Source organism: Pararge aegeria, chromosome 6 (genome assembly GCF_905163445.1).
Source record: "Pararge aegeria chromosome 6, ilParAegt1.1, whole genome shotgun sequence".
NCBI lineage: Eukaryota > Metazoa > Arthropoda > Insecta > Lepidoptera > Nymphalidae > Pararge > Pararge aegeria.
Genome location: NC_053185.1, coordinates 20,364,172 through 20,386,327, shown reverse-complemented (window position 1 = coordinate 20,386,327; position 22,156 = coordinate 20,364,172). Strand labels below are relative to the sequence as shown.

General features: G+C 36.4%; 1 protein-coding gene across 1 annotated transcript; it reads right to left on the bottom strand.

The window, feature by feature from the left end:
- Positions 1-20,700: 20,700 nt before the first annotated feature.
- On the bottom strand, positions 20,701-21,863 carry LOC120624672. Its single transcript, XM_039891343.1, has 2 exons — positions 21,720-21,863; positions 20,701-20,976 (listed from the first exon to the last, which is right to left on the bottom strand). Exons 1-2 carry the CDS (start codon positions 21,861-21,863, stop codon positions 20,833-20,835), a joined length of 288 nt encoding a protein of 95 aa, XP_039747277.1. The 3' UTR covers positions 20,701-20,832.
- Between the last annotated feature and the right edge of the window lie 293 nt (positions 21,864-22,156).

Below are 22,156 nucleotides of genomic sequence, written 5' to 3'. Positions count from 1 at the left end.
TCTCAGGCATGCAAATTTCCTCGATATTTAAACTGCTTAAATTAAAACGCACACAACTCCGAAAAGTCAATGGTACGTGCCGGAGTTCGAACTCGGTATCCACGAAAAGAAATCTGAAGCCTTACCCACTAGGCTATCACTGCTTCTACATTTTACCATGTAAATATGTGTATTTATTTGTATACAAATTGGTTGGTAGAAATACCTACTATAGATCTCTAATAATGGTGCTATGCATATTAACAATTTTTAAGATAAATAATAACATTATTGCTCAAACATAAGTCACATAGTTTTTCATTTCATAGAACATTATGTGGGTGGCCCAAAACATGATACCATTGGCTTCTAAGCTTTGAGGTATACGGTAAAATAGTTTGCGACACAAACAACATTACGTCAGTCAACCTACACCGAAAAAGTACTCGGACACACCATTCCTGCCACTCGTAGAGATAATATATGCAAATGTGACCGCTATTCTGCTATCATTCCATGAGAAAACCAGTTTAAAGTCAACTATATGCCATTGTAATAAGGACCTTCTAAAATACAAAGCGCTAATTTAAAATAACCATTCAATAATGAGCCGTTTGACCACGTTATAGAAGTACTCCTCTGTCCATAATATTAAATCTTTAAATAAAATTCGTCATCGTATTATAGACTTTATTGTCTAGTGATAAAGTGTTGCCATTGGTGGTGGCAATCGTGATATCATAGTGAATGACTGCCAGTACAGATGTTTGTATAACCGGTACAAGAATTGTTAATTTTATTTGAAGCCAATTCCGTTTTACTCTGATTTACTACCAAAAGCTTGTGGGATATCCGTTGAAAGCACTTTGGAAATAGAGCACAAAACTGACTTATTCTTTTTTAAATTAACTTTATTATTTAACACCGTAATTATAAAATAGACTCAAGTACGGCGTTATTTATTATCAAGTTTAAATTTCGAATTTTACAATGCTGTTTCTTTTTCTTTGATTCAGAGAGTTATAGGGCTAAACTGACTTTTTTGTAAAATTCTCAAAATCTACTCAATAAGTCAATAAAAATTATAATAACCTTTTATTTGAATTTTAAAATAGCAGAGATATGTGGTAAAGTTAAACAGATACATCTTTGATTTTTGTTTCAACTTTTGACTTTGTCATTAAAATTTAACGTTTAAAACGATTTTGTTGTCACTTCAAAGAAATTTCCCAATCACCTAAATGCCAAAAAGCAAAAGAAGTAGAAGACGAGATTTTAACATAGGCATCTTTGCTACGGCAACCAAATGATAGGTTTCTCTCATCATAACTTATCATATTTTTTTGAGTGTTGATCACAAAGGTCCCGACGTTGCGACAACGTAGCCTAAAATTGTCTTAGTTGTGTGTATTCTATATCCAGTTAGCATTAAGTTAATAGATAGTTCATACATTGGGTTTTACCGATTCGCTAGAGAGTGGAAGTGGACAGTCGCAAAGTTTATTGACACCGAAGCTTTTTTATTCAATCTAGATTCAGCTTAGCTACGACCTTACCCGATGGTAAGTGACTAGTAAGTACAGTGTTGAGTAAGAGAGGTACAAAATGTCGTCGGAGTCAAAAACTCGCTGACTGGGTGGGACATGTCCATTAATTTTAAACTCCGTATTTTCCCTTTTGAATTTAACCTGATTATGTAAGAACATAGCACAGTTACTAGAAGATATAACAATCCTAACCTTAACTTTATGTAGTTCTTTCTTTTGTTCTCTTTCCGTTTGTATAAATTAATTTCCTATGCATTTAACCGTGCTAATTTCATAAAAGAAATTATATATACAAAGTGAGTATTATTAAATGAATTCGCCTTTTGCCTCAAGGTAGATAAACCTACTAACTCATTTCTTATAAAATGTAGCGGTCTATGTATATTTTAATATTATGTACCCATTTTGAGACAATGGGTTCCCAGCGGTGGGACCGGACAGCGGAAATGCTCGGGCGAGTGTTCCCATGACCTTAACTTAGCATGGGAGCCGATTATATTAATACAGTTTTTTACTTTACTCAAATTGACTAGTTTTTGCCCCCAATTGGCTGTTAGATTCATTCGCTTAAGATTCAAGATAAAATTGTATCTTGGAAGCTATTTAGAAAAACGCTATTTTTCCGCACTTTGTGTACTAGTTAACCCCGCTGCTGAAGCTCTTTGCGGTTAGTATAGGCATTTTTCTCCGCGGGGGAAAAAACCTAAATTTAATCTTCTCCCACAGTTTTATAAACTCTCCGAGAATTGGCGCGCGTGTGGAAATAATAAACATTTTTCTTGTAATGTAAGCATTATAATTGCCATCTATGCCTACTTGAGTAAAGAGGTTGTTGACTTTGACTTTGAAAAAATGGGGGTAAATTTTCTCCCACGCCCTGTTGCCATGCTTTGGCAGGTGGACATGGCATGGCGTGAGTAAACGATCACACTAGTAAAGTTTTGAGAGGATGTATTGTCTGACGTTATCTGATTGGACAGATCGCGTCGAGATTTGATGATGTCTATTTCAAGCGTTCTACTTATAAAATAAAGCCATTTGACCTTCAATTTTAAAATGCAAAGCATTCATCTCCCTAAGTCCACTTATGTTAACGTAATGCGCCATTGAACAACTAACTACCATTTTTTAGCACAGTAGGATCTATTTCATATTAGTCTTTCCCTACCCGAGGCTCTTTGAACTTGCATTTGATATGGGTCCAACAGGTGGAGGATAACTAATCTATTTAAACTATATTAAATTTTAACCGTCTTCGACACCGCAACGAGGCCTAGTGTCCAAGATGCTGGCAGCAATGATGGATATAAAACCCCGATCTCATCCTTCATCCTCCTTCAGTAAGTGTGCGAGTGGAGCGATTATGTGGGTGTGCCGCCTGATATTTGCGTTATAGATTGAGATGAGGGACGCCTGCTATAACAGTATCTCATATATTAAAAAGATACGGCAGACGATGACGTCGCTTCTGAATTTTGCCACAAAATGTTAACTTAGAAAGATACATAAAATTTAGAGTTCTAAATGAGGTACATGAATATATAGGTATATGAATGTTACAGTATTGTGTGAACAAATCATTTGGCCGTGTTATATTCTGTTTTGGATACAAAGGAGTCAAATGAAAGTCTCGTCGTACAAAAAAAGAAATTGCTTTAATTTGAGAAATTAAGCTCAAACAAAACAATTCCCACACTTGAACTCAAATTTCGTTTTTGTCATAGTCGTTTGTATTCTAAATATGCCCTACAGCCTTAATTCATAATAGAAATAACTATAACATACAGACAGGTGGACCGATAGAAGAAGAAGAACTACAGTACAAGGGTACGCAATAATCCATCGATTTTGGGGGAAAAGGTAACAGATTCTCACAAAAATAAGCAAAACGCAAGCCCACGTAGTACAACGTAGCGATCCAGTTAATCTTATGTAGACTTCTCCTGACAACTCAGCTGCTCAACGACAAGTTTGGTCTTGGAAATCATAATAAGTTCCACCTTCCATTGCGGCTCAGTGGGTCGGCATCAGGGTACGGTACTGTTATTTTATGGCTGGCTTTATTCTGAGCCTTATTCCCTTGTGATAGGGCGGTAGGAAACAGGAGTAATGTAACAGTGAGACGAGTCCCCCGGGCGAACCATTCACGGGCGCTGTTCCCACGCTGCGACCAGTCAGACAGCTTCGCAATACAATCCTAATACTTCAGCTGGTTTATGGATAGATTTGTAATGAGTCGATGTTACAGTGAACTCTCATGTTAATTATTTGCAACTAGGCACATATTATGTAAACAAACTTCTAGCTACTCAGTTCTGCTACAAAATGTTTCAAAGTAGGGCTCCACTGACACACATTCTATAACATTTAGGTACTCACCTGCTTATACCTGGCAATTACACAAGGGAAAGTTTTTCGATCCTGCAGGGTAGGTTCTTTCATCTAGTGCACGATTTTTTGAAATGACGAATGAGAGAAGTAGATTTAATAAATTCAATTAAAAATTTAATTATTTTACACTATCCGCACGCAATCTATCAGGGCAACCTACTCGCGATATGTCAATAAGTATATTATCTATCATTATTTCATATTCCTTATAAATAACAGACGAAGAGTGTAAATTTGTTTTACCCGATGTTACATATTTTATAAAGACATTGACAAAAGTTTTTCTAACCTAACCTAACCATTTTCTTTTTTCATATATATAGATCAAGAATTTCCATTTACCTTTAGTCGCAAATATTATCAAACTAGAGATTTCACTTTTTTAGTAATGCGTTTTAATTTATTAATAATCTTTACAAGATGAGGTAAACCAAAAAGATCATGAGAATTAACAACCATTAGTCAATACACCAGCTAATGAAGTTGTAAGTAATACTGTTAATTACCCAGAAAAAGACTTAAAGGTCTCTGACGTACCGATAGAACCACCGTTACTTAAAATTAAGAGAAGGAACATAACAGCAGTTGAGAATCAACACCTAGTTAAAAGAATCATCTGACTGACTTATATCATACGGCCGAAAAATAGATCAAGATTGAAAGCATTGTAGCCGGTGGTCGCCGAGCTTCTTCGAGGAGTTCAAACGCCTCACTTTTTCCGTCCTAATGAACGTAATTAGCTCTGAAACAATGGCCATTATTTATAAGCTCTTCGGATTCCGCCCGCACCGCCCGCTCGACCCTATTTCCCAGAAAAATATTGTTTTTGCCCGTTATCTTTCACTTGCATCAAATTTTTGATTGTAACTTTGTATGTTGAAATAATTTTTAGCTACTTTAGACAGCCGTTTAGATTACTTCGTTCTATAGTTTTTGTAATTCTCAACTAATAGAGAAAGATTTCCTGTATATTCTTAATTTTCATTGCATTGTGACTCCTTAAATGTTGATCGTCGATCTGCTGCTTGTCCGCCCTTTCTCTGGTAGAGATATATCCAAGCTCAATGCCCTACCCGGTACCAAATCAGCTTTGCAACTCTGGATTGTCTTCTGGATGGCAGTAGACAATCCAGAGTTACAAAGCTGATTTGACAGTGGGTAGTCAATCGTCTAGAATTGGATGGAAGCTGTTGATAGGAAAACGATGATAGTGTGTTGTTGCGAGTTACTGGTTTTGATCCAGCTGTGTTTAAAAGTAACTTAAAAAAAATCACATTCTTGGGGAGAAAGTTTCAGGAAAGGGATAACCAGATCGTATAGAGCACTATTGGTGAACGATATTAATAACCGCTCTTTTGTAATATATGAGAAAAGGGAAGCCAAAAGTATTTTTTTTGATATGGATTATGTTAAATTCAATTCAAAACATACATATATACCACCGATGAGAAATTGCAGTACGTAAAAAATATACTATAAAACGAATATATAAGGCAAAAATTGCAAACAGTTATTCCAATCCTTAACAATACTAAGTACAGTAAGTCTCTCTTGGGTAAATACGTCATTTGGATTATTCAATTTATTTCAAACCAGTAAGCCAACTTTATAAGGAAATCTATACCTTTGAGACACATGTGCCTATTCTAATGTTGTGTTGCAATTAAATAAGTAAACCAATCAGACAATAGTCGGTCACTTATTCTTTAAGTGACCGACTTTACCTTTCTTAGTGACGAAGAAAACGTTCAGCCGTCGGAATTATTATATATGAAATGAGATTTAAAAACATATACTACTACAAAATCAACTAAGTTCTTCACAGGGTAAAATTATATGCTTATTACGCTTGATGATTTCTAAAGAATAAAAAATCAAAGTAAAAAACAATTCGCAAGGTTTATAATTAATTACCTTTTTTATTTTGGAAAACATTTTAAAATACTCCAATGTATCGTAATAACATATTGGATAGAAGCAGGCGTTACTTTGCGGAAATCCATAATATATATAATTTTCATAATATCGTAAAAACAGTGTCTTGTCATAAAGATTATATATAGTATATAATCGCGTAGTATCAATCTTTCTGGAGTTAAGGACTGAATTACGCCTGACTTAGCCCCAACGGAGTTTGCCAGGGCACTCGAAATGCGAAGAAATGGTCAAACCTACAGAGTGATCCAGAGATCTTCGTCGACCAGTTTCAACGATTCATCGCAGTATCCAACGGTTCAGGGAGACCGGTACTTATGTGTGAAGAGCAGGGCAAGGCATAAAAAGACGCACTTCGAGTAGGGGTGATCGTTTCATTCGGCTTCGTGTACGTAGGTATCCCCGTTTGACGGCCGTCTAAGCCCTACATGAGTTAGAAGGAGTGCAGGGTGTAACCGTAAGTGAGCGTACGGTACGAAGAAGGTTCGAAGAAGCGGGTTTGGGTTCATTTGTGTCCACCAAGGCTCCAAGGCTCTAGGTAAATCATCGTAGAAACAGGTTAACGTTTGCTCAAGAACATCGACTTTGGAACGCGGAGCAATGGAGTAAGATATTGTTTAGTTATGAGTGCAGAATTTTATTCAGGCAGTGATTTAGTGTACTTTGGGACCACGTAGCATGTTTTAGGCCACGTTTTAGTTTGCAACGTTTTGAAATCAAATTGGTTATTGTCCCTTGCAATTTTAGATTCTGTTGTCTATACCTAGTGGGTCATAGTTCTACATTCCTATCTCCTATGAGACGCAATTACATATCGAGCAGTTGGACAATTAGGCCGATGATGACGACAATTAAATACATTACAAGTATTTAATATCTCACAATATATCGAAATTCTCTTAAAAGCTAAGCCAGGAAAAGCTCACGCCTTATGCAAATTGATGATAGTGCGGTACAGTAATCCATTGTGGTGGTAATTGCTCCTGACAATGGTTGAGCCACTGACACACTTGTCACAATGACATTGACATTAGAGGCGTTTATGTAAATGTAATGTTTTCAACCGAGTGCCAAGTGGGAGATTTGATACCTACGTTTACTTTTTCGAACGCGTGAAAGTTAACTACGATTTGTATGGTATCGAAAAAGTGCCATCTAGTGAAAGTACGATTTCCCAGTAATGTAACTACATGGCGCTTCTTCATCACCATATAAATCGTAGTTAACTTTCACGTGATCGAGTAAGTTAACGTATCTAGCAAATCTCACACATCACAGCACTGTGACGGCGATACGAAAAGTTAATATTGGAAAAAAACAGGAAGACCGTGATATACATTAAACATTAATCTGAATTTTATATAACCCAAGATAACCAGGCAAATCTGCACGGTGCTATTTATAATATCTTCTAAGTTTATGCACCACGCCACACAGGTTTTCTAAAATATACTATCTACATACGTTTTGCTCAGTCACCGGAACATCTTTAGAAGATGTTGAATTTACAATAAACCATTACTGAATATATTTTAAGGCCGACTATACTGAGTATATATTTTGCTTAGTTTTCTAGTCTTTACTAGAATGGATACCAAAAGTTTTATTGACATATTATGTGTTTTATATAAAAATCATTATACATCGTCAAGAAATTAAAAGGTCCGTCGATGAGTTAGAGTTACTACCAAAGTTCATTGGGTAGCAAGAGTGGCAAGGTGTGGAACGGCACACTGGCAAGTAGAGGCGAGTTGGCAAGTGCCGAGGTCAACGGCAAACTTCCTGCTAGTTGAACACTGGACCGCCAAGCAAACAGCAGTCTGGCAACCACTAGTTATTTCATTATTTGGGACATAATATGAAATACCTAAAATTGTATTGTTAGACTTACAGCTTTTCCCGTGTTTTACTTCGTGATTTTACTACAGCGATGATTCTATATTTTTAACATCATGTAAATCTTTTAAAAGTCGTTTAATAATACAAGTGATTTCTCGGGTAAGGCGAGAGTTAAGTAATGAGTTTTTCCGTCCAAAAATTTTCAGCATCAGACTGGAGTTAGGAAATTTACGTTGAGACTACGTGCCCCGGGCAGTACCTTAGGCCCTCTCTGTTGTCATACATTATATCTGGTAATAAATGCCATAAACCGCTAACCCGCAATGGCACAGTGGGGTGGGTCAGTTGCGGTGATAAGGCAGTGGATAAGATTTGCGTTGTATGAAATTAAAATATCACTTGCTTCAACTGTGAAGGAAAACAACGTGAGGAGTCCTTTTTATGTTCTCAAAGGCGTGTGGAGTCCACCAATCCGCACTGGGCCTGGTGGACTGCGGCCCATGGGACCCTTTATGGATTGATGATAATGATGATTTTTTGATTTTAAAATACCTACTAAAAATTAAAATTCTTGTAAACCGAACTGCATAGATACAATTAGACTTTAGATCGACCTACTTCTGGTTCGGTATAAGCGGTGTAGGCGTATTAATTAAATATTGACGCAATGGGTAGGTAAATAAAGCTCGCACACTCGCGCGCGCGTTGAACTCTACGCTGAGGACGGCCGGCCAGGGACCAATCCAGTTTTAACTTATTATTACAACTAATAGAACCAACAAATTACGACTCTAAGGTGGAATATTTTTAATAAGTATCTTGCTATAGATTTGACTACGTTAAGCGATGACGTATTGTAGCTATGCATGGGACCTGATTATGCCTTGGTATTATAAAAAACATAATAAAGATAAATAAGTTGTTTTCATAAAATGAACTTCAAAAGCTTTTACGAAGTACAATATATATACAGTACAATTAAAATTTCAATTAAACCCATAGTAAAGCTTGCCCTAACGAGCAATAAGGAATTACGAAAATCGGTTATGAAAAATAGATAAAACCATAACATTTATAGAACAGGCTCTAGGTAAATCAGGTTATCCTAAATGAGAATAAAAATTGTATATTATACCTGTTTGGGTGTCACGTTAAGGGTGCGCTTGCGATCAAACTGCGCAGAACAACTCTTGTAATTACGAGCTAATTTGTGTGTGGTCCATGCCTAAAGACCAAAGTCGAAAGGTGCGTGTAGATGACTTATGGTTCTGAAATATAGTCGCTTACTAATATAAAAGCATAGAATCAGACTATGTTTGGAGTATCTCCACATACTCAAATAAAAAACGAGGATCCGTAGAAAAACCAGAGCTACAGTCATCGCTAAACGAGTTGCCAAGGTACAGTGCCAATGGCCAGATCACATGGCTCAGAAAACCGATGGACGCTGGCCAAAAAAACTGGGATGGCGACCCACACCGAAAAAAGAAGACTATATGCACTAACGATATCAAACAATTCGCAGGGAACTTCTGGACGGAAAATCCCTATACAAGACCTGGAATTGATACGGTAATGACGATAAGTATGTTTATCACGAGATCTAGCTCGAAAATAATCTCTGATTTCCCGTCACCGTACTACAGACCCTCAGCAATAGCAAACCTGTAATGATTAAATCCCTTTTATAGCTTTATGTCTATTCTTTCGAAGAAACCTGCGTTAAAAAGTTCGTGTACCTATTATATTTTAACTTCGGTAATAACGTGGAGTTACTTTGTGCCCTCGCTTATTATTTCCAGCATGTTGTGATATTAATCGGTAAATTCAGATCAGAAGAGTGGGCAAGAGGCGCTAAATTATAAGTAGAGAGATATTTCTATGAGAAGTGTGTTCAAGTAGCAAATTATTAGCTGGAAATTACATAGAATAATTGTTTTCAGAACCTATGTATTAGTGGACCTTTATGATAAACCTTCGAGAATCATCTTTTCAAAAGACATCGCTTGTTGCAGCAGGGTGCCTCGAAATAATTACAAGCTCAATACACTTACGGCCGGCGGTTTCGCTTGGTATAACAAAAAACATAAAACCAAAGGGACGTCTGCCGCTCAAGGATGAATTCGCTCTGCAGACTTACTAACCAAATAAACTAAGAAAATATTGAAATACAAAACATAAGATCCCATAGTCCCTCGTGGTAAGTTATTCACCAACTTCAAATTTTAGAGATATGCAGTTGCCTGTGTCTATTGCATAACTTTAATTAAGTATGGAATATATTATATTATATTATATTATGAAAATAAAATATTATCAATAACTACCAGTTTGAAAAAACCTGGTATTTTATATTTCCGATAAAATTGATATTTTTTTCAGGAACAATTCACATTTTTCTTGGGACAATTAATCTTAAATAATAAAACCTATTGTAGTGCACAGAAAAATGCGCTTCCTGTTTCTGCATAAGAAAAGTATTGAGACCTAAATCTGCTACTAGAAACTAAGGCATTTAATATTGATGAGATAAAGAATAAGAACAAAGTGTGTGGCCATCGGTGTCGTATGGGCGCTTATCCTTAGCATAAGTCACTGGGGTCATCGACCGGTGTTTCGCGCGAACTACGAACCTGCGACAAGCGCGCCCGCGAGCACGAGCACGGCGACCCACATGGCACGTGCGACTTCCGCGGCACTCCGCATGACACTGAACACTCCGCCGGGCTCCGTGGAGGCACTGGCCATCCGCAGCAGGTATCACCGCTCGCTGATAGCTGGCTACTCAAACCCAGCCTTCGGAAGCCTTTAAAGCGCCACCGCTTAGATATTAAGGCGGTGCAAAGTTTACAACAATGGTAAATTCAGATTGAACCCGCTGAAAAAATAAAGCGACCCAAGCCCCGTCCATAAATATTCTTTAATACATATTCAGAGTTCATATATTTCAAGAAGGCTTTCTCTATAGACACTTCTTAAACTTTAAATCGGTCTGTTTGTAGTGACTCTACCACCGAGAAGATATTCAACAATTTGGATTTTAATATGTATTATTCTATCTTGTGAGAGATGAAAGCGAAGCCGGAGGTTGTTGCTTTTCGAAGCAACCTTTATTAAACAAATTTATCAATGCTCCTCTGATTCGTCTAATATATCTGTTGACAGTGACTCCTACGAATAAGTAAAAGGAGGTAAAATAGTAATAATTATTTAAACTCGCATTGCCTTTTCCAAATGTTAAAGTTTTACAATAGAAGAATATTTTTATTTTATCTAATATGTTATTGCCGCTTGCTTTAATGACTGCCCATGTTGAAATACATCTAGGAATCTCGACTTATGACATTCTATAAACTTATGTAATTTCAGGTTTCACGCCGCCCGATACCGGATCATGTTACAATATTACGGGGGAAGCGAGGGAATTCTTCACCCTGCGCTGAAGATGTTAAGTTGCTTCTTATTTATGTACAAGTAAATACAACAATTATTTGTATTTTATTAATATTTAAAATCGACCTAATAATATTCTCTATCCTTATATTTCTCCATTAGAGATCTCCAGCGCAACTATTTAGCAAAGCACGATACAGTTGACGATAGGTAAGTGTAATAAATGCCTTTTTGCCACTTAATGTCAATTATGAATGGTGACCGGATGGCCGCGGCATGTAACGGGCCGGCGGGCGGCGTGTGTGTCCTGCCTTAATTGACGAGACAGATTACAGGCAAAAAGCGTGAGTGCGGTCACCGCCGGGGCCGCCTGGCACGCTGGGCCTGACTGTCCGTTTTAAGTTTTAACGCATCGCTACCGCTAAACCGTTCCACTAAGCGATTTAGCGTTCTGGTACGATTTCGTGTGGAAACCACTTAGGGGGGGTATGGGTTTAATATAACTCTATATATAATCTTAGACTGCACCATCTTTTACCACTAGGTGAATTAAAATGTAGTCAAGGACAAACTCGAAGTAGAATTTAAAAAATGTACCTTTACGCTGGAGGATCGGCACGCCCATGGTCACCCTGGTCACCACTGCCACACTTATGTACAGTAGTTTTTCCCGCAGCATTCCTCGCACAGTTAGCAGACATTACAGCCCCTATTAGACAACAATGATGTTTATTAGCCTTTTAATTACACTTAAGTAATATCTTTCCTACGCGCCTTTCGGCCATTAAGCAAATGCTTGCTGAAGGAATAACGTTCAAGTTCTAAAAGCCGACATTCAAAATGTATAAATGGTTAGTTTCCACATATTCTACAAAATATACACAATGGGGCCTTTTATTTGATACTAAAATTGAGACATTAGTCTTAATTATTATATTTTTGTAATTATGCCTGCCACAGCCCCGTGACTTTATATCACAGCCAGTGATAGCTAGAAACTACGACAATACACACTTTATCATCTAGCCCCAAAATAAGCGTAGCTTGTGTTATGGGTACTAAGAAACTGGTGAGTGTTTTTATGAATAACTAGCTTCTCCCCGCGACTTCGTCTGTATGGACTTCAGAATTGTTTTTAAAGCTAAGTATACAAACTTTTAACCCTACCATAGGAACTTTTTGAGAGATCGGTATGAAAGTACATGTCCTTTTCCATAGCATAGGTGACATGCATAACAAATTTCAAAGCTATGCCTGCGGCATAACTCGTAAACAATGTTCAAGAACTACTAAAGGAATCTAGATAAAAAGTAGCCTATGTTCTTGTTCATGTCAAAGGCTACATACATGCCAAATCTCATCCAAATCCAAGCCGTTCTTGCGTAACTAGTATATTTTTTATAGTTTCGTAATCCATTATACTAAAAAAAAAAAAAGATTTTGTCGGTGCCAAGTAAAATATTGAAAGTACTAGGCATAATTCATATACTTCGTATTCCCTTTTATATGGTAGCAAGGAAAGTACTACATAAATTCTACCACGAAAAAGCCTTAAAACTACATTTACAGCGATTAACAAAACTAAACATACTAGGAGCTTAATAACGCTCTTCGCAGTCGGCTTAAAATAACACCACAGCAGCGAAAGCAATAAAGCTAACTACACACTTAGTTGTCATTTAGACGACATAAACTCGTGAGCTCGTGGTGACCATTCATTTCGGGATTCCTCAGGGAATAACTGTAAAACGTAATACTTATCTAGCTACCATGGAACCGTTTTCACAATAGCCTTCGTTCGATTCTTCATTATAAAATTTGGTCTCCGGCCGTCCACGGGGCTTGTTCTGCGAGTCGAAATTTCCAAAATGAAACCTTTGGAACCCAAAACCGGTGTGTTTTCTTTTGCGACACCAACTCTTTCGAGCCGTTTCTGTAGCACTAATGCCACGATAGAACTCGTACTCGTAAATAACACGATATTTGTAAACTGAGTGTCGCAAAAAACAAATCAAATAAGTATTTTCAAACACAAAAACATGAGTAAATATCTGTATAAATTGGAAATTGTAATTTTTAACCAAAGAGGAGGTCCAAGTGGCCAGTTTGACAAAACGCCAATATCGTAAGGACCTAATATATAGGCTATTAAATATAAGTAAAAATTGTATATAGCCGCAGGGGGTCTGGCTATATTTTTTAAAATAACTTATAAAAGTTACGAACACTTATCAGAAGACGTACGCGAAAGAAGTTCTAGGTAAACTGCTAATTACTCGTGAAATAAAGATTCAGCGAAGGTAAAATTGCGTACCCTACAGTGAGTAAGTACCTCGGGAAACACTGTGCAGTTTAAACATTTGCGTCACAGCTGAACCTCGATACAATAATTCGACTCTCTCTTGGCCAGTAGTGCCCTAAAGTTAGCGTGAAGCTGCTATTAAGTCAACAATTAGCACTGCTGGGCGACAAGCGCCGGCGCAGCCTTCGCAGATTAATTACTGCTAATGGAGGTGTAGATAGGCGGCAAAAATACCTCTGTGATTGTAATAACAAGATGTCGCACGAAGCACGCCTACCTACGAGTAGCTATCTACAGCATACAGGCGCCAGGGCTTTGCAACCGACTTCTGAGAAGATAATATTAATCATTTAACGTGCATTAAACGTTCACCTTGTCACGCTTTATTTCGTGTACGTAACACTTTATTTCATAATTGGACTTTTCTTAAAGCTTACGTTTAATACAAACTTTGAACTTATTAAAAACCATCTGTAAGATGTTATCTTGTATTTTATAGTAAAATTGTTTCCAAATTCCTTTCAACGGATTAGTAATTTAATGTAGCCTGCATTGCAAGTTTATTTATAGTTGTAATATTGAAATAAATAGCATTCTATGTTCTTTGTAATATGGTTTATATATGTGGCTATACCTATACTTTAAAATAATTATTCTTAAATATGCGATAGTATCATTGTTTTAAACTCTTTAAATTTCTGTCTTAATGATTATAGGACATATTTCGTAAATCACACGAAAAACCTTACTCTCATTAAATTTTTATGCAAAACCTTAATGCACTTTAACTTCGAGGTTCTCAATAATTATAAGATTATTATTGTTGCAATATTTAAGTCACGCCATCTCTAGAAAATCCTATGAACTACAACACCACACAACAGAAGACATAAAGACATATTAGTGCTACGCCGTAGTTCTGAACAAGTTTCACAGGGGGCTTTTGTAGCGGCAAATATCAACGGTTTTATTAAATAAGCCTCCTAGTAGTAGGTTCACCCAGTGCTGTTATATATATATCTTCTCTTATGAACTACTAATACTTTATACATATATATGTATCTGATATCACAACCAGGTCTCATGATATGGCACACTACACATATCAGTTCTTTCCTCCTCAGCGTCGTACGATAGCACGACACGATACCTCGTACGACAATTGTGATAACTGTGTTGTTTAGCAGGCTGATGCCAATTTCGTTATTCCGACTGGTACTGAAAATTTAGAGACAGAAGATCCCGATAACTAAGATTTTTTTAGCGCGAACCGGAAATTGAACTCGGGAGTTCATTCAATTCAGATCCGTAGTGATATTTGTGTTTGCTTATACTCGTATAGCTAAATATTCGGTGTAATATTTTGTTACGCCTACTACTAGGAATATATGCTTGTATTAGGGTACCCACCCAGTAGTCTCGTACTTTATTTCGGAGAATGTTTCATAAGCTTATTTTCAGATTAGTCGTATCATTATCATCAACCCATTAGCGGCCCACTATAGGACCGGGTCTCCTCTCGGAATGACAGGGGTTTAGGCATCAGTGCGCCACCCTGGTCAAGTGCTGATTGGCACGGATTGGTACACGCCTTGAGAACATTATGGAGAACTCTTAGGTATGCAAATTGCTTCGGTTATTTGGCTGAAAAGTTAATGGTGTGTGCCGGGTATCGCACCCTGTGCCCGAAAATGAGGCCGAAACCTTACCCTCTAGGCTAGAAAGAAGTAAGCAACTCGCTTCCACAAACAAACAAAAAACCTATCCTAACTGATCATATGAGTATTCAAGAATAATATAAAAATATTTTTCTTGAATATTCAATTCCGTTCCAAGTAAGCGTTTAGCCAGTCCATTTGTACGTATTATCAAAATTAAGCTTAATTTGCTATACTCCGCGAAAAGCAGGAGAACCTGTAATTTATAATTTCTTCAATCCTTATACTATGTATGTATATGTATGTATCCATATATTAAGTATAAGGATTGAAGAAATTATAAATTACACCACACAGATTCTCCTGCTTTTCGCGGAGTATAGCAAATTAAGCTTAATTTTGATAATATATAATGGATTTCCGCAAAGTAACGCCTTTTCCAACATTTGTACGTACGTACACTCATAACTTCCTCCACATTAGCATGCTTAAGAGCCGGTCGACGAATATTGCCGGAGCCTTCTCACACGACATTCACTCTGCCTCGTTGTGAAACATAATACCGGCTTCGCTGCTTCTTTACTAGATGTTTAGTAAAGTCGCTCTCTAAACGAAGGAATCTGCATTTCAATACCTAAGTAATATAAATACCGAAATACATAAACGAAACCAGCTGCCATACGTAATGTAGCAACTATAATACTTTAAAGTAATATTAATAAAAAGCGGTGATAGCCCAGTGGGTTAAAACTCGGACGAACTTTTGGGGGGACCGAGCTCGATCCTCGGCACGCACTATTAACTTTTCGGAATTAAGTGTTTTCTGAATTTAAGCAATTAAACATCACTTACTGCTTTAACAACGAAATAAAACATCTTGTGGAAACCGACATGTCTGAGATCATGTTTATAATGTTTATAATGTTCTCAAAAGCTCTAATTTCAACTCTATCAAACCGCACTTAGCCAGCACTGCGGCGTAAGCCCTCCTCGATAATGGTTTATAATGAAAGTCCGTCCGTAAGTTAGGTCTCCAAAGTCCTTCATCAGATTTCAAATACTATAGTGAAAAAAGTCAAATTTATAAATAAATAATAAATATACTACGACAATACACACGTCCCATCTAGTCCCAAAGTAAGCGTAGCTTGTGTTATGGGTACTTAGATGACTGATGAATATTTTTATGAATAATGTACATAAATACTTATAATATAGAGATAATCACCCAGACACTGCAAAACATCCATTTTCATCACAAAACATTTTCCAGTTGTGGGAATCGAACCCACGGCCTTGGACTCACAAAGCAGGGTCGCTGCCCACTGCGCCAATCAGCCGTCAGCCGTATAAATGTGTGGTTTGTATTTCACGTCAACATGGAGTTGCAAGACTGAAAAGATAAATTGATTATAAAAAAGGGTAAAGGCAGGATTATAAAGGACACGCACATAATATAGACAAATACACAACACATCTGTTTCGGTATTCATACAAGCTTTTTACAAGTATTAATCAATTGAAATCAAAGATCTTTCGGGTCCAAAATTTGTGATTCAGTTTCCAAGCGTTTACATTTTACACTGCTGCATAAGTTCCTATGTAACATCGATGGCAAAGAATTAACATAGTGCCATAGAGCTGGTCTGATGACTCTATGTTTGGGCTTCTGGGATTTATCTTAAGAAGTTTTGTATTATAAAATTTCATCACACGATCTATTATTTATAATATTAAATTACTATACGAAACCAAAAGATAATTAAATAAGGAAAACAATATATATAACTAACTAACATTATTAAAATATTTATATAATTATAATTTATATATACATGCAGAACAATAAATACGTTAACCTAAGAGAGCTAAAAGTTTTTAAAAGCTATTTTTATTTCAATTGCTATAATGTGTAAGGTGAGTACAGACATGTAGTAAATGTAAGTAAATTATATGGTTAGAACAATCATTCGTACACACAAACAGGATTGGATAGTTATAGCTTCACCGCTAACAACTTTTACTCGGTTGCATCATTGTCGTACCTTTAATATTGTTATTGAACAAGTTCCGCTTCACATTGTTCTCGATATATTCACGAATAAAGTTCTAATATATCATCAAGAAAGTTTTAAAGTGTAGGATAGCAATTCAATGGCATGCGGCAACACCAACTATTGACTTACTTTTTTACTCGTTTTGTTTGAACTATCTAACGATTTTTTCCAAGTTTCTGCGTATTTCCTTTCCTAAAAATATGACGAGTGTATCTGGTCAGCTGACAACCTGGTGACGTCGTATATGCTACTGTGCCTATCTATTCCTGCGAATTGTCTGTGGTTCTGTGAAGTCTTACCTGTGTGTGTCCCGGTGAACTCCCGGCCCGTAGCTTGAAACTTTGTGTTTTTATCATTAACTTGAGTAAATCTGTAGTGGTAATCATAAAATGTTTATGTAGATGCTTCAATAAGGGGCAAAGATTCGGAGGTTTGCTTGTTTGACTGCGTTCGTGAGAATACTTTGAAGTGTAATGCCATACCCTCATCATACACTTTCTCCACAGACCCCACCGTCACGTTGCAATGAAATAAATTTATCATCATTCGATCGAAAGAAGATGTCGCAACGTATGAACAGCACGTAGCGTTCGTAAAATACGCCGTACGCGTACGCGCAGCCAAAAATGCGCTCATTGTGACGTTAGCATCGTGAGCTAATCTATCTTTTATAGTTCAGGCTGAATACCTTTTGACACTCTTCCCTTATTTGGCTAAAATATACAATCTTATTGGATAAGTAAAGCCCATCGGTTGCGCTGTCTCCTGCAAGAGAGAAGTCACAAAACAAGTCTACTGTAGGTTTACAGCCAGATTATAATGACTTGTTTTTGAAACAAGGTCTGTCTTGGAAGACTTATAATTTCTTAATAGAGATTTTTGGTTGATCGATTATTTCTTGCAAGGATGGTTTAACTTATGGCTGTTTGAAAAAATAAATAAATATAAAACTAAAACGTGTACTGGCCAGAGCACGCGCAGCGATCAATGCGCTCCTCGACGTGTCAATAAACTTTTAATCTGATCCCTTGTCATACGACCGAGTTGATATCACTGAGAATAAAATAAAATCTTACGAAACCAAGTTGTATTTAAAAGTGTCAATAAATTCTGTATCTTCCAAATGCAGGCAAAGAGTATAGGAATACATTTTTTTGTTTTTCGCATTATATTTCCTAGGATATTGTTTTTAACTTTTTATCCACCTATTTTATATTTAGTACTATTTACCCACAAGTGGGTTTTCATTTTCTCTCTATTATATCTTTGTTTACTGAAAAACTTGTTGGCAAATGCTATTTTGCTTAATGCTATTTTTAAATGATGTATGAAATATTGCTACGGCCTTCTATCAAATTGTGCTAAGCGATGCGATACTTAATACGAGTAGTTGTTGAGATTCGTCTTTTATTTACACAATAAATGATGAAATCCTTTCAAAGTTTTAACCTTCATATAGGCATTTATTGGCATTATTTAGCATGTGTGTACATCGTAGGTGAGAATAATAATTCTTTTGTTACGATCAATATTTAAAATTTTGAATAATTTTTCTTTGACGTGGGTAATAGGTATATATGATCTAGAAATCCCGGTTTTGTTTGGTTTTGGGGGAGTGCAAATTACGCAGTTAAAGTAACTTATACTACTATTCATGGGGATTACTATATAATAATTAATCTGAATCTTGAAGGTTTACCTCTAGCTCTAAATATCTCTTTCTAAAAGAGAGGAGATGACAAAGCGGTTGTTAAGACAGGCTTAACTTTTGAGAGAGTTCGATACCCGGCACGCATCTGTAACTTTTCGAGTTTATATGCGTTTTAGGCGCACTTTCTTTTACTGTAAAGGAAACCTACAAATACCAGTCCGCCCTTGGCCAGCATAGTTGACATCGGCTTAAACCCTTCTCATTCTGAGAAAAGACCCGTTCTCCGTGATGAGCTAGTATGTGGTTTATAAAAATGATGACTGAGAAGGCTATTCCCAGAAATGGGCCACTTAATAGGCTCAGGAAGATAATGGTGATAATTTCTTGTTTCTCGTTAGAATCGGCATTCCAAATCGATGTTATAGTCCCCAAAAACAGACAGACTTGACTTTTCAAAATATGCAGTAAATCCTGGGTATTTGAATTAAAGAATATTTGTAATAGCATCACGAGATTACAATACGCACAATTAAAACAAACGAAATGAATATTTGAAAACTACGACTAAAAATTTAAGTCTGGCATAGAACGTGTACGTAACGTAAGGTGACCGCTGCAACGTGCAAGAACGTAATCCACCGGAGTTCGCAGCCTCATCAGGTAAAACACAATGTATTCCATTACGGCATTGAAATATTATCTCGTACAGACAGTTAACAAAAACTCATTTTGTCTATGTTATATTATTAAATCACGAGTTCTTATGACGGCCCTGAAAGGTTGGCGATGCGAAACGAAAATGAAAATAACTGAAACACTACATCATTTTTTTTCGACCTCTCTGGAGCAGCGGTATGCGCTGTTGTTTTAAGTTGAATGTCCCGGTTTAGATTTTAGAAATTAAATTGAAGAAATTATAAATTACACCACACAGATTCTCATTGCTTTTCGCGGAGTATAGCAAATTAAGCTTAATTTTGATAATATATCATGGATTTCCGCAAAGTAACGCCTGCTTCTATCCAATGTGTCTCAATAACGTCAAGTTTTATAAAGCTTAAGTTTAGCCAAAAATTATGCCTAAAGGTTGTGTGGGCTAGACGTCAAAATTAAACCGCTGTATTGGATAAAAACTCCAAATTGCTGCACCCGGACAAGACGTCATGTTATCTTCAATTAAAGCAATAAATAAATAAATAAATACTTAATCCTACATCTTTACGTCCAATGACTTCTTACATCATGTGTTTACGCAATCTGAATAAAACAAGCATTGGTCACGACCATTTATTATTTAACTCTTTATCTACAAATATATAAAAGATGTTACAATATCACATTCACTGCTCACTGCGACACCAATAAATTAAACATTAATCAACATGGTGGACCGATGGCCCTTACAATTTAAATCCAGTAACGGAATATTTGAACCACATGTTTGCACCAATCTCGTATGTTGTAATTTGTGACCATTACCTTTTTCTGAATAGATGAACTAAGTGGTTTCATTTAAATGCTCAACACACCATTTAGACTTTATGACTTCAAAAATTCATTAAAGATTTATCTGTTATATGTCATATGTTATCACGTTCAGCTATTAAAGTAAAGTTGTATTTCTTACTCCAAATGGTTTCATCTTCATCGAAAATATGTTTATTCGCAGAGTAGTTTAAATTGTTCATATCGTCAAATAACTTTGTTCTCTGCATGTTTTATGCATCATTATTCCTTTTTGTATCAGAAAAGGTAAGTTTTTTTTCCTTAGTAGAACAAATAAGCTTTAGAAGTTTTAGATTCATTTCCAGAGTAAGTTTCTTTTTGTATTCTTTTTTTACTTGATAATACTGATATTCATAATATTTATTTCGCAAGACTTGTCTTTTTCAATGTTTTATGATCGTTTTATGATTCACCGTTGTTTTTTATTTGGTAAATACTCAACTGCTACCTCACAGAAAGTAGAGCTGTCTCTTGCAGTCTTAATTAGCAGTCTAATAATTACTGCGCTTGAATTGAAAGGGTCTTATTTTCGTTACTGGTTTCGAACTATAAATATCTTGTATAACTATACAGTCTATTGCTGACCCACGTGGTCAATCTGAGACTGTAGGTTGTTGATCACTTCTGAAGGCAGCTGGTCGCCAAGGATTTCGAAAAGGTTGATCTTTTGGTTGCCAGGGATAGATTCGTATGCTGCAAGCTCCACACCTTCTTGTACCTGTTTGTAAATAACATACATATTATATATTTTTCTAACATACTTTGAAGTCATTTAGCAGGATAGTAACAGAGGTTTTGGTTGAGATTTAAATTTACGAGTAGGTATACCCAAACACAAAGATTTATTTGTTTTCAAAAGTCTAACATTCCTAACGGTTAATTAGAAAAAGTAGTAGTTTTTTTTTTAATATAGACATTGAGCATATAAAATAGAGGCATGTATCTCATCTTCATCTGGAATTGCATTTTCATGATTTTCAGAAGATCAATTGAATCAATTAGAATTATTAAAGGATTTTGAGATCGTTTACTTATTACTTTTTTTTTTAATAGATGAAAGTGGAGCCGGCTGTTTGCAAAAAACCTTGTCATTATGAAATGCATCAATTATATCGTATTTTTGATGTAATAAATGTGTTTTAACACATTGTATAAACTTATGCATTGATAATTCCAAAAAAACATATCCTTATTCAAATATACAATTTTATTCTCATTCAAATGCTATAAAACTTCGTTCGCCAACTATAATCTTAAGCTCGAGGGTTCCAAACGCTTTAACGGTTTAAGAAGAGCACGACAAACTTAGCCGGGTAATTTTTAATTGTTATCACCATCTCACAGTCAATTAATATTTAGATATTAAGTTCAATTCACACACAAGCTGTTTTATCGTTTAAGTAATCCTTAATATTATAATAGGATTTTTCTATAAGCTTAAGAAGTAAAATCTACAGTTACCTTTTGTATGACAGCGTCCTTGGGTATGAGGAAGGTGCTTTGCGCCTGCTTGATGGCCTCCTTGCTGTACACGGCACCCTCGCGCTGCGGAGGAGCCGCCGCCACTGCCGCTACCAGCACCAGACACAGCACGACAGACCTCATTGTCACTGACACGATATACCTGATAAGCACACGATATACCTGATAAAATAACATAACATTGTTTCTTTGTCAAAATACAATCAAATTGTTGGTTACATAAGCAGAGTTCATTATATTGTACCGTATCCGGTAGTAGAGTTTTTTGTGGCAGAGCTCGATGGGGAAGTACTTCACCTGCTTATTTCTGCCGCTAAGCAGTATTATTGATATGCTGCTTAGCGGCGGTTCCGTTCTGAAGGATGTGGTTGCCGGAGTTATTACAGGCACATAAGGTTTGACACCTACGCCTCTGG

Excerpts from the sequence above, each read along its gene's own strand:
- LOC120624672 (XM_039891343.1), bottom strand. The coding sequence starts at position 21,863 with ATGAGGTCTGTCGTGCTGTGTCTGGTGCTGGTAGCGGCAGTGGCGGCG. Across the intron at positions 20,977-21,719 it reads AGGACGCTGTCATACAAAAG|GTACAAGAAGGTGTGGAGCT; the intron begins GTAACTGTAGAT and ends ATTTACAAACAG.